The sequence below is a fragment of the Eptatretus burgeri genome, chromosome 14 (assembly GCF_056783735.1).
Source record: "Eptatretus burgeri isolate ZD-2024b chromosome 14, Ebu_testis_v1, whole genome shotgun sequence".
In the NCBI taxonomy this organism is placed as follows: domain Eukaryota; kingdom Metazoa; phylum Chordata; class Myxini; order Myxiniformes; family Myxinidae; genus Eptatretus; species Eptatretus burgeri.
In genome coordinates, this window is record NC_140974.1 from 59,291,293 (window position 1) to 59,305,523 (window position 14,231).

The 14,231-nt window shown below is 44.7% G+C and overlaps 1 protein-coding gene across 1 annotated transcript in view; it reads right to left on the reverse strand.

Annotated features, from left to right (window-relative positions):
- Positions 1-858: 858 nt before the first annotated feature.
- SLC31A1 (solute carrier family 31 member 1) overlaps positions 859-14,231 on the reverse strand; it is a 33,569-nt gene continuing 20,196 nt past the window's right edge. The window contains exon 5 of the mRNA XM_085855080.1: positions 859-2,515. Within this exon, the coding sequence (XP_085711206.1) occupies positions 2,314-2,515 (202 nt within the window). The 3' untranslated portion in view covers positions 859-2,313. The remainder of the gene's footprint in view (positions 2,516-14,231) is intronic.

The following is a 14,231-nucleotide window of genomic DNA, read 5'->3' on the forward strand; positions in this document are numbered from 1 at the left end:
CCTGGTAATGGCAAATGCAGTTAAAACCGAAGGCTGACAACAAGCAGAAAAGGTTACTATCCATCGACCACGACAAAATGTTTGAAAGCCTGTTGGGAAACATGGCCGAGTGGATGCCAAATTATTGTTCACAAGAGATAAATGTGTTTGTGTTACAGATTCTGTTGAAAGCTCCACAAACAGACCTCACGACAGCTGGCTCTCCCAACAAATAACTTAATTAAATCCCAGAACAGAAACTTCACTCAATGTGGAAAAAAAATAAAAATAAAAAGCCTCAAACACGTCAGAATTACCAAACCGATGTTCCTCCGCCATCGAAGGTGAAGGAGGTTATGTTTTCACCCTTATCTGTTTGTTTGTGTACAGGATGTCTCAAAAAGTTATGGCCTGATTCGGACAAAACTTGGTGGACAGGTTGGGTGTGTGACAAGGACGAACTGATTAGATTTTGGTGAAGATGCGGATCTGGACATGAGAATTATTTAATTTTTAAAGTGATTCTTCTTCATCATTGAGAGATGAGGCCAAAAACGATACATAGCACGATATTTCAAAAATGTATTGGGATATGTTCTCGTGGATCAGGCATTACACGGCATTGGTATGCGCTCTACCACGTGTCCTTCTCGTCTCTTTTGTAATAAATGAAGTAGATTGATAGAATTAACAGAAGTGTGGCGTCTTTGAGGTTGAAAAGGATGTGTGATACTCGGGGATGTTTTACAGAAAGCAAAATGCAGTTCCTCGAGTTGGAGCAAAAGTGCTCTTAATACACATGGAAGCTCCAAAACGAGTTTTCAATTCTGAAATGAAGAATGTACGGTGAGTATCAGGAAGAATAACCAAGCAAAACTCTTCAAGGTTTCCAAAACATATTTACTACGATCATAAATTGCAACAAAATTTACAGAGAAAGACCTCTGCTTGAAATGCAACATTCTGCCGAATCGAACCGACGACGAAAGCTTCCGCACAAAACCTTTTTGTGCTCCCTGTTGAGATAATGATTAAAAAAAAATTCGATCCCTTTGCACAGAGATGGAATTTAAAACTGATTTCCCAGAATTTCCACTTGTCAAGTTATCCCAAAAGCAGAACATGGGGCGGGGGGGGGGGGGGAGTTCCCGTGATCCAGAACCAAGGGTGTCTGATAGTGCACGTCAACTTGTACTGCGGAGACAAAAAAATTTAATGTTTTGCATCATGAACGGGAATGGAGATGTTGATGAGGAAGGACTGGTGGCGGTTGTAATCGGAACGTTTACTCTCCTCGGGGTTTGACATTCATGCTCGAAAAGGCAATTCCATCGATTGACGAACACAGATATGGCTGATGTTTTGACAACGCCAATGGTGTAGCCCTGAGGAACTCCTCTCCTTCTGAACACTCGCTCATCTCCTCTCACTCACTTTCCCTCTTCTGCTTCTCACAGTGAATTTTCTAAATCCCCCTCATCGGAAACAAACATACATGATACATACGTGCCCCCCCCCCAAAAAAAACAGGACCGTGTCTTACTGACCAAACGTATCCACGAGGAGACATTTCAAGTACAGATTTGATGTTGGTGTGCTTACATGTGCAATATCGCTTCAAGAAGAGGATGGTTGTCATTGGTCCATTTGCCATGAAACACACGGCAAAATATGTTCGGCGTGCTCAATTGTAACTTTCACAGAAACTTCAAAGTCATATGATGCCCAATCCCAAAATATACAGTATGTACTCGGTTCCTTCGGGTATTAGATTTGTCAGCTTTAACCATGGACAGGCAGACACACACCAGAATCAGAATGGAAAAATGAAGCCTGGCTCCCGTCTTTCCGTTTGGAGAGGTTCAACAAGGTGAACAAAGATGTTTTCATCCGACTCGATCCTTATCCTTATTATTATTATCATCTGTCACCACTCCCCCAAACCCCCCACCAACGAGAATGTCTTTGGTTCACATCGTGCAACATAAAGGAACCTAAGAATGTCATATGATCGCCACAAACAAGCTCATTGGCTGATGAACCCCTGATGACCAAATGAGCCTAAACGTACAGTGTAATATTTCTCAAAACCAAAAACAAAGAACGATTTAAAAAAAATATTCAACACATTATAGAGTAGACGAAAAAGACAAAAGAGAGGCGAGACTAAATGCAGCGAGATTAAAAAAAGTTTGTCAGGTGAGAGAAGTTTGGTGATAGCGCATGGCCAAGGAAGGTCGGTATCGGTACTCAAGAGGCAAAGCGCGACGGTAAGTACGGAACAGACGAGATGAGAAGACGAGTAAAAGTGCGTCAAACTGAAACATAGGGATCTCAATGGCAATGTTCTGTGATGTCCACCACGATCGTTTTCTTCCAGCTGAAGAAGAAGTATCCTGCTCCGGCGCCGAAGGCCACAGCCAAGCACAAGTATCCATTGAAAGTCATGAAAACCAGCATGAGGCAGTAACTAATGACGACTTGAATGACCTGCAGGAAGGTCTGCAGGATGTGAGGTAAGCTGATCATCTGTTGCCTGGAACACACGCCAATGACATTAGAAGCAATCGACATGCAGGTACGGAACGACAAACAATGCTACCTACATTCTAAGGTGTAGAGTGCACCATGATCGAAGGTTGGTGAAGCAACAGGTACCGAAAAGCAACTTGTTAAAAATATCACAGAGAGGCATGATGGGAATGCGAGAAAGAGAGAACCAACATGTCCATGATGGAATGATTCGAATGAAACTCAAGTCTGTTAGTAGTGGGAAGTGAGTAAGAGAAGAGATTCGTTTTGCTATTAACTTCATTACTTCTTACAAAGAAAATGGTAGAATTTGGACTACCCTACCTCCCACTTCCAAATTGAAGGCCCCAACACCCCCCCCCCCTTGTGTCTTACCTTTACCTTTTAACCTTTGTTAAAAAAGGTGTGGAGACAAAGCAAGTAGACCTGGGGTGTGTTCCATGACCAATCAGCCAGCCGTTTATCAATGGTTTCCTTGGAGTGCTTGCTCGAGTGCCACTTGGAGAACTCTTGACAAGCTGATTGGTCATGGAACACACCCCTAAGAGAGTCATAAACAATCCAAAACATTGTTTTCTTTTCATTACGATGAAAATTTTCATCATATGTTGGCCTATCTCGTTTGTTTGCAAGTTTGTCCGAGTGCGATAACTCGCAAATGCTTTCAGCTATCTTCGTCAAGCTCTACCAGAGGATTCCGAAAGACAAAAGTGAAGCTGTCAATGTTTTTTGAATACATATGCCAAAGGTCAAGGTGACAGTGACGTCATTTGCATGATTTTCTTCACACAGTCTTGGCCAAAAATATTGGCACCCTTGCACTTTTTTCAAATAACTCACAATTTTCTCAAAAAATAAGTTTAAATTGACGGAAGTATTTTGTCTCCACAATTCATTATTTCACTGTTAATATCAGAGAACATTTGTTTTTGATTCAGAACTAAATATATCCTTTTAAATCAGGAAATAAAAATAAATGGCGTTTTTTTTTTTTTTTTTTTTTTTTTTTTGTATACCTTGGTCGAGGCTCGTATGAGAGCTAACACACAACTCACAGCAAGGAGGCATGAGACAAGAGGGGCGGGAGTGGAAGGGACAAAACATTGGGGAACAGACACAGGTGAACTGTGGAAGGGAGAGGGATGGGGATGGGACGGGGAACATGGCGAGGGGAAGATGGACATTAAAGGGACTTTCAGGAAGGAAAGCAGGAGAATTGAAGGAAGTGGGCTTGGGTGGATTATCGGGGGTAGAAAAGATCGAGGATTTGGATGGGGGAAGATAAGAGGTGGTGGTGAACAGCTGTTTTGAAAGCCTGAAGGGAAGAATGGGAAAGAATAGAGTGAGGAAGTTTATTCCAAAGGCGGGAAAAAAGAGGAATGAAAGAGTGAAGATGAGCGTTGACATTGTTATTGACAAAGTTATTGACAAATTATTGACAAATTGGCGTTGACAAAGTTATTGACACCCTTGACTTGATATTTGGAAGCACAGCATTTGGACAAAATAACTGCAATCAAGCACTTCCTATAGCCATGAATGAGCTTCCTCCACCTCTCTACTGGGAGTTTGGCCCACTCTTCTTTTGCAAACTGCTCCAGTTCTCCCAGATTTGAAGGGTACCTTCTCCTAACCGCTGTTTTCAGGTCTCCCCACAGGTGTTCAAAAGGATTTAGATCTTGACTCATTTCTGGCTACTTCAGAACAGTCCAGCGTTTTGTCGTGAACCATTCCTGGGTGCTTTTTGAAGTGTGTTTGGGGTCATTGTTCTGCTGCAAGACCCATGACCTTGAAGGAGACCCAGCTCTCTGACACTGAGTTGAACATTGTGCTCCAAAATGCCTTGGTAATCTCCTGATTTCATGATGCCATGCACATATTCAAGGCACCCAGTGCCAGAGGCAGCACAGCAACCCCCAAAACATCACTGAATGTCCTCCATGTTTAACTGGAGGGAAGGTGTTCTTTTCTTTGAAGGCTTCATCTTTGTTGTCTGTAAACATAGAGATGATGTGTTTCACCAAAAAGCTCTAATTTGATCTTATCCGTCCACATGACATTCTCCGAAACAGATTTTGGCTTGTTCAGGTGTGTTTTGGCAAACTCCAGTCAGGCTTTCTTATGTGTCTCTCTCAGCAGTGGGATCCCTCCTGGGTCTCCTTACCATAGAACCCCCTTCATTGGCGATGGATGGTGCGAGTTGAAACTGTCATACATTGTGTCTGAAGGTCAGCTTGAATCTGTTTGGCAGTTGATCTAAGTGCTTTCTCCACCATTCGAACGATACTTCGCTGCAATCTTCAATCAAGTTTTTTCTTGCGGCCATGTCCAAGGAGGTTGGTTACAGCACCATGGGACTAAAACTTCCTGATAACATAGCGTACAGTGGACACAGGAACATCAAGGTCTCTGGAGATGGACTTGTAGCCTTGATATTGTCCATGTTTGGCTCCAATCTTGTGTCTGACCTCCTCAAACAATCCTCTGGTCTTCTTTCTTTTCTCCATGCTCATTGTGGTACACACAATGACACAAAACAGCAGAATGACTCCTTTTCTCTATTCAAACTGGTTGAGTGAGTGATTGTTATATTGCAGGCACCTGTAACTCACCAAAGGTGACTTCAATTCCAAAGTAAAGGAGAATCACCTGTTTGAAATGTAATCATTTCTAATAACTTTTAAAAGGTTCCGGTTCTGGGTTTGAAGCATGTGCACGTCTCCTTCAGGGCTCTCTGCCGACGATCTCAAAGTTAAGTTTCCGGTCGTTATCTGTCCCGTTTTCCCTGTTTATTTTCTCACCTACATGTTACTGTGTGTTCCCAGTTCGGTTTTGTTTCAAAATTCGTGCTATTTTGTGAGTTTTCGTCGAACTTGTCTTACTGGGTGCTTGAGGCCAACCCATCTCTCACCTCAGTGTACGATCGTGTTTATTTGTATTTTCTCCCCATTACCTTCAATTTCTATCTTCCCCACTTTCCCAACGTCCCCCATTCCTCCCAACTAAACACTCGATTTCTTGTCTTAACTCCAAAAAAACCTCTCCTTGCACACTCAAGAGTCTCAGTCTTTCTTCTTCTTCTTCTTCCTCTTCTTCTTCTACCTCCTGCCGGCACACCATCTTTATTCTACTGAGCTGACCCTCTCTCGCCATTACCTTCACGATTTCTTCTGACAACCTTCCATTCCCGAATCTTACCTGTTCTTCAAAATACATCAAAAATAATAATCTTCCTTGTATCCTTTCAATCTCTGCACCTCCTGCAACCACGTGTCCCTCTCTACTCTTCATCGACTCAGCAGCTTCAGACTGCGTTTGCCATCCAAATTCACCACACACTTCCACGATTTTACTTCAACCTTCCCTTTTCCGAATGTTACGCAATCCTTATTTAAAATAAATAATTTCACTTTTGACTATACACCTCCCAGAGCCACGTGCTTCTCCCATAACCACGTGATCTGTTACAACCCCCTGCGTTTACCGATCCAATTTCACCATTCAACTCACAATTTTTTCTACAACACTTCCATGACCTAATCTGATGAAAACTCTCTAAAACAATAATAATAATAATAATAATAATAATAATAATAATAATAATAACAAAAACGATCTCTTATAATGCTTCATCTTCCTCTTTCACACGTGTGGTACTCTTTACTGTATCATAATTCACTACTCTTCTACTATTTAAACAGACTGCTCTCAATTCGACCTTCCCCTCATACCTTGCCTAAAAAATCCAACTGTTACAGCGTTTCTTCTCTCCATTCTCTGAATTCGCCTTTATTGCATCCATTCTAGAAATGTGTTTAATCGCATCTCTGACATAAAACTTTTAAAAAACCCCAGTTTGCTATGAATGTTCGCTTTCCATCAACCATTCTTTTTTTCCAATTTCAGTGCCAACTCACTCCTCTCACCCCTCACTCTCAAAGCAACCATCACATTCTTCTCCCTCCAACCTCCCTCTCACCTCTCTCAAAAAATCCCCCCTCACCTTTCTTCCTCAACTCTTCCCACCATTCACCCCCCTCACTCACCCTTCTCAAAGTTGCCCCCCTCTCATCCACAAAGCTGCCTCCTTCCACTGCCCTCTCACCCCCCTCTCTTCCCTCCCCCTCCTCAAATCCTCAACTGCCTTCTTCCCCCTCTCTTGCCCCCCCTCTCCCCCAGCACCACGGAGCCTTTTCTCCTCCTCATCCGGCCCCCTCCCCAAGCTATTCTGCAATCCCCCACACTCCTTCAACAACCCTCCTTACCTCCCCCCCTCGTCCCTTGTCCTACCCTCCCCCTCCCCTCTTACCCCTGCACCCAAAGCCTCCTCCCCTCCCTCAACATTGTGGACCTCAAATATCCGGGGCCTTCACTCAAACCTTTCCATACAGGTTGCCACTGACAAACCAGACATAATCTGCCAAACAGAAACTTTCCTCCCCCAAGATGTATCTGACTCCCTTGTATCTCTCCCTGGTTACTCCCTCCTCCAGTATGACAGACATGAGCCTCGTACTGGTGGAGGAGTTGCTCTCTTCATCAAAGACTCTATTCCTCACTCTCCTTGCACTGCCCTCACTCCTCCACACCCCAAGGAATACCTCTGGCGATGGCTTCCCCTCCACTCCCACCTCATGTTTATGTGGACTGTACCATCCACCAAACAGTGATGACTCCATCCAAACCTCACTATCTGAAATCATGGACCAACTCCTATCTTCTCATCCAAACTCTCTCTTCCTCATATGCGGTGACTTCAATTGTCATCATGCCAGTTGGCTCGGTGTGGGTACCTCTCTCACCTGTCATGGCACTTCAGCAAAAGCTTTTCCGACTCAATCGGTCAACTTCCCGACCCTGATCTCAACCAATGGTACTCCATCTCTTCTGGATCTGATTTTGAGAAATTCCCCTGAAAATATTTGCTGCTCTTCCTCCGCTCCAATCAGTTCTTCTGACCACGTCCTTGTCAAAGTGGACACCTCTCTGGCTGTTATCAGAGAACCACCTCACCGCCGTCGAGTCTGGCATTTCACCCAAGCCGACTGGCAGGGTCTCCAAGCAGCCATCAAACTTGTAGACTGGTCTCCGATCGCTACTTTTTCCAACATCAACTCATCCTGGGAATTCTTTCAAAGAAACTTGCTCTCCCTCATGCACAGATTTATCCCCTCTCGTCGTCAGTTGTCCTACCCTCCCTCCCGCCCTTGGTTCACTGAAGCTTGTGGCGAGGCAGTTGTCCTGAAACAACTTGCCTTTGCCTCATGGAAAGCAAACCCAACTGAGGGTAATCTCAGTTCCTTCCATAAAGCTCAGAAGAAGTGTGTATCTACCCTCAGGAGAGCCAGAAAACAACATCTTTCTCATCTCAAGTCTGAACTTTCAAACCTCTCTCCCTCCTCAAAATCCTGGTGGCATCTAATCAAATCTGTTTCTGGTGTATGTTCTCCCTCCATCCCCTCCCTTACCTCAAATGGCCGCACTGCTGATGCCGCACGTGAAAAAGCTGAATGCCTAAACCCAGTGTTTGCATCGAAATCTTGTGTCCAAAACCCTTCGCTTCTCTACCCACCTTACCCAGTCGCACCCAACTGTCCCTGGACTCTGTGTCCTTTACCCCTGACAAGGTGGAGAGCTTGCTTTCAAACCTCGACTCAGACTCTGCAACCGGTCCAGACGGCATCAGCCCATGTGTTCTAAAAACCTGCTCTTCTGCTCTTGCTCACCCTCTCTCTGTTCTATTCACCCTCTCATTTGCTCAAGGTCATCTGTCATCTGCTTGGAAATCAGCAAGCATTACTGCCCTGCATAAAAAAGGTGCAAAAACAGATCCCGGCAGCGACAGACCAATCAGCCTTCTGCCAATCATCAGCAAGGTTATGGAATCCATCATCGCTTCAGACATTAAATCCTTCCTCTTCTCCAATGGCTTGATTTCCGATCTTCAATTTGGTTTCAGACCAGGTCACTCTACCCTGGATATGCTGCTTCTGCTCCCCCAACAATGGAAGGAGGTCCTCAATGCCAGACATGAAATCAGAGCCGTATCCCTGGACATATCACTTGCTTTTGACATGGTCTGGCACACTGTCCTACTCACCAAACTCTCTTCCTATGGTATCCATGGCCATCTCCACTCATGGCTCGCAGACTTCCTCTCCTGTCACAGTCAACGTGTGGCCCTAAATGGAGTTCTTTCATCCCCTCTTCCTGCCCAGGCTGGAGTTCCTCGAGGTAGCGTTCTGGGCCCTGTTCTTTTTCTGGTTTTCGTCAATGATCTCTCCGACTCTCTGGAAAATCCTCTTTATCTCTTTTCTGATGACTCCACCCTCTGCCGTACCATCTGTCAATCCCTCAGACCGGCAAGCAGCAGCTTCTTTGCTCACTGGAGATCTGGGTAAAATCACAAACTGGTCCAACACGTGGAACATGTCTTTCAATCCGGACAAATCTCACACTCTCACTATGTCTCTCCGAAAGGACCGTTTAGAACCCCCCCCCCCTTCTCAACAATTCTCTGAAGAAGTCCTTTCTTTCAAGCTTCTGGGTCTCACTATCTGCCATGACCTTTCCTGGGAAAGCCACATTTCAAACCTCGCCTCCAAAGCCAGTCGCCGACTGGGAATCCTCCATCGTGCAAAGTTCTTCCTCGGCCCACCTGAGCTCCTGACCACTTACAAAGCTTTCACCCGCAGCCTGATGGAGTACTGCTCTCCCCTCTGGGCTGGTGCTCCTGCCTCTCACCTTTCGCGGCTTCACGCTGTGGAACCCAAGACATTTCGGATCATTGGCATCTCCCGCGATGAGGCTGAATCTTTGGGCCTCTCACTCATTCACCGCAGGTTGGTCGGTGGTCTTTCTGTCTTCTACCGTCTCCTCTCCAGCCTCGCCTCCCCCTCCCTGCTCTCTCTGCGATTTGTCCCCACCACATTTCCGCAGGGTGCTCAAGGTCTGCCAAAAACTCCCTTCTGGTAAAACTACCAAAATCACGAATCACTGCTCCCCTTCACTCTTTCATTCCTCTTTTTTTCCTGCCTTTGGAATAAACCCCCTCACTCTATTTAATCCCATTCTTCCCTCCAGGCCTTCAAACAGCTGTTCACCAGCACCTCTTATCACCCCCCATCCAAGTCCTCGATATTTTCTACCCCCGATAATCCACCCAAGCCCACCTCCTTCAATTCCCTGCTTTCCTTCCTGAAAGTGTCTGTGATGTCCATCTTGTAATATCCCCACGTTTCCCACCCCATCCCTCTCCCTTCCACAGAACTCCTAATGTCTCTCTTCCCCACTGTTTTGTCCTCCCCACTCCCGCCCCTCTTGTCTCATGCCCCCCTTGCTGTGTGTTGTGTGTTTGCTCTCATGCGAGCCTCAACAAGGTATACAAAAAAAAAGTGCCAAAAATGTTGTCCAGGCCATTTTAGGATTTCTGTGTGGAATAAGCGAATATTTAGTAATTTTTTCATATTTTTTTTTGCTCCACTGCAAACCAAATAAATACATTTGTGGATACCAAAATATTTTTTATTTCAACAATTTTCTGGAAGAAATGGTGCATTATTTGAAAAAGTGCAAATGTGCCAATATTTTTGGCCACAACAGTACCCGCCTGATGCCTTCTTGTCTTATATATTGTCGTGTCCACATCGATTAACAGTGACGCTGGACGGATAGAAAAAAAACATCTTTTAACTCCCTTTGACTGTGCTTGAATAGTGGTGGCTTTGCACGCAAGAAGTACACGAGAACCTCAGCTATTTTAAAACGGGGTTTATTACCGACCGAATATCAGGGTAAGTTTTAACCCGACGAAAGGATACGCCGGCAGAATGGGGGTGTTGGAGGGGAGGGAGGATGGGGATTCAATTAATAAATATAATTATATACTCCACCAGTCAAAAGTTTTAGAACACCCCCATTTTTCAGTTTTTACTGAAATTTAATCAGTTCAAATCCAGTGAATAACCTGAAATGGTACAAAGCTAAGTGGTAAACTGCCAGAGGTTAAAAAAACAAGTTTAGGTTACCAAAAACTGAAAAAAATGTAAATTTCAGAGTTGTTAAAAAAGGCCCTTTTCAGGGAACAAGTAATGGGTTAGCAACTGCAGCTGTTCTGCAGCAATGGAAGTAAATTAAGCCCTGAAAGTTGATGCAAACAATTCCTACAGGTGTCCCAACTTTTGTTGATTAGTTACAAACCCTCTGTCTGAATAAAAGCAGTGTTGGAACAGACTGTGTTGCTGTAACCTCTGAAGCATTATTTGGACAATATTGCACTGCAGGAAGTAGTATATTGCTCTCATAATGGTGAGAAAAGACAATTAACAAAGGAAGACAGACAGACCACGATAACCCTTAATAGTGTAGCTCTTTCCTTCAGATAAATTGCAAAGTAAGCCAAGGTGTCAGTGAGTACAGTTTCCTACACCATCACAAGGCACTTGGAAACTGGAGGAAACTGACAGGAAGAGGTCTGGCAGACCCAAAGCCACAACACAATCGGAAGACAAGTTTCTGAGAGTCAACAGCTTGCGTGATTGGTGGCTCACAGGACAGCAGCTTCAAGCACAGCTTAACACTGGTCAAAGTAAGGAAGTCTCAGTTTCAATGGCAAAGAGAAGACTTTGAGCTGCAGGTTTGACAGGTCGAGTGGCAGTAAGAAATCCATTGCTAAGATGGCAAAATAAGAAAAAGAGACTTGCCTGGGCCATGAAGCACCACCGGTGGACTACTGAAAACTGCAAGAAGGTTTTATGGACCGATGAATCAAAATTTGAAATCTTCGGTTCATCACACAGGGTTTTTGTACGCAGTCGAGTCGGCGAAAGGATGGTTCCTCAGTGTGTGACACCAACTGTCAAACATGGAGGAGGAAGTGTGATGATCTGGGGCTCTTTCTGGATCCAGAGTCGGCGACTTTCACAGAGTGACTGGCACCATGAACCAAAAGGGCTACCACAGCATTTTGCAGCACCATGCAATACCCTCTGGTCTACGCCAAGTTGGTCAGGGGTTCATCCTACTGCAAGATAATGACCCAAAACATACCTCCAGGCTATGTCAGAACTACCTTAGAAGAAAAGAACAAGACGGTAGGCTTCAAATCATGGAATTGCCAGCACAGTCTCCAGACTGAAACCCCATCGAGCTGGTTTGGGATTAACTGGACAGAAGGGTGAAAACAAAGCAACATACAAGTGCAACACATTTGTGGGAACTTCTGAAACAGTGTTGGGAAGAACTTTCCGAACAATATTTGATTTCCATTGTAGAAAGAATGCCACGAGAATGTTCGGCTGTTATATCTGTAAAAGGTGGTGACTTTGATGAGTCAAAAATTTATATTAAATTTTGTTCAACAAAACGATTCCAGGATTTCTTTTTTATCTGCAATTGTTTATTTGTTCTATGCTTTAATTTCAGAGTATATTGAAACATTAAAATGCTCAAGTTTCAGTAAAAACTGGAAAAATGGGGGTGTTCTAAAACTCTCGACCGGTAGAGTACAATGAGGATAAAAACTATGGTGCCTCACACCAGACTTGTTCACAGAAGGGAAAAGGTAACGAGAACCAGGTGGGGCCTTAGCTCTCCTGGTGGAGACGTTGAAGCAGCAAGATGAACCAATGACAAACAGGTGACGGCGCACATGGGTAGGATGACGATCAGACGAGCAGGAACGGCAAAGGCAGGAACAGGCAGGCAGGACGATGAAGCAGGGAGATGAGCAGAGAACACTTCTCCTCAGGTGAGGCACACTTTCCCACTCTCCTTGTCGATCTCCCAACCACTGCCCGTCCCAGCGCACTCAACACCCCACCCCCCCACCCCCCACTCGCAAGGAGATCCAAAACTCTACCATTCTCTCTTTCCTGGATGTTGCCAAGGCCCCAGCATGGCACCCCATTCAAAACTGTTGATAAGGGGCAGCTGGCTTGGCAACTGAACGCACCCCTGGGCATCTCGACAGTATGCAGTACATACAAAATGCTGAAAAAAAAAACTTTTTGTGGAGGACCTGAAAAAAACAGGACCTCAGAACTATGCGGAGCAATAAAATGGTGATGATTTCTGAGTCGCCAGAGGGAAAGTCGCAGCCTGGCTAATGGGTGGTGCTTGGGATACTGGTGGAGAGGAGCGGAGGCGTAGCCTGTAGCATGGGCAGCACTTGAGACCCACAGACAGGATGTAAGCTTTATATTGTTACATTTGGAGGGGGGAGTAGATATTACTTTGGTACAGATAGAAATGTTTAGAGTAGTTAGACCTCTCGATGTAAATAAGCAGGGAAAGTTTAGCTTAATAATCTTCTTGTTTGTGCCTCATACAGAGGATGATGCGTTGTAATAATTAATTAGGGTTTACGGTTAAGGACCTCATACGTGCAAACTTCTGTAACATGAATGGAGTGCTTGCCTGAATGTTTCAGCCACTTAACGAGCGCTCTACGAGAAACTTGGAAATGGAACACACCCCAGATTCATTACGTGGCAACGAGGATAAACATCGATATCATCACTTCTTTCGGCCACATCAATTAATTCGTCCCTCAGAGGGCAGAGTTCGATATGATACATGGCATGTTAGAAGTTAAGTAGTTTCCAAATTGAGTATTTGGACACAGCTGACAGCTGAAGCAGGTGGCATCCACTGGGGGACATGGTCAAGTAGTGGGGTGCGAGTGGTTAAGTTCGGCCTGTTTGTGTTTTTGCCACAACCATTCTCTCGCTGCCCCCAAGACATCGGAGTGAGGAGACGAGAGGGAAGAATTTTGCACATTTAAAATTTTTATTTGCACCTATGGTGATAGTACAATTGGGAGAAGAGGTAAGTTCTCCTTAGCAAGCTCCGGTTCGCTTCCCACACCCCCTCCTGCTTTATTTTGTTGAGGTTCATTACATGTATGCCTGGTGTTGGCTTAATGGTTCGGGTGGCGGGCTGGGGATCCTCGGATCCTGAGTTCAAATCCCACTCGCCTGTTGAATTAATACCAGGTGGGGTTGACTCTGCTTGTCATCCTTCCAAAGGTCGGCAAAATGAGTGCCAGTTTGCTGGTATACTGTGTCGGAGTGGCGACCCGTCGAGGATTGTGCCCAATAGCCAAGGAGACTGCTTAGGCAGCACTAACGCTCTGCACAGACTATGGTCCCAAGGAGGGGGGAGGGGGGCTGTTTTATGTTTGGGGGGAGGGGTAGATATTTGCTTAGAAGAGATAGAAATGTATAGATTAGGATGGTCCGTGTTTGGGTCGTTAGCCAATCTCGATGTTATTAAGTAGGGAAATATTAGCTTAAGATTTGTCATGTTTGAATGTGCATCACGTGGAGGGTGGTGCATCGTAATAATTAATTTGAGTTTAAGGTTAAGATATTGTACTTGAAACCTCCTGTGATCCTCAGATGAGGTGCTGAGGTGGGACCTTGGTAAATATCCAGCAAAAAGAGATATATATATATATATATATATATATATATATATATATATATATATATATATATATATATATATATATATATATGTACTTTGAAAGGAAGACTATAGGGGCAGAGTTTGATCTCCTCCTGAAGAGCGGAGTTTTCAGTTGCTTCACGAGGGGGGTGGAGGGGGGGGGGAGGACGTTCAATGCACTGTTTTTCGGATCGTCTCCCTGCTTCGCTTTGTTCCTGGTTCCTGCATGTATTCCTGCCTTCAACCTGTTCCTGTTTCATTCCTGCTCGCTG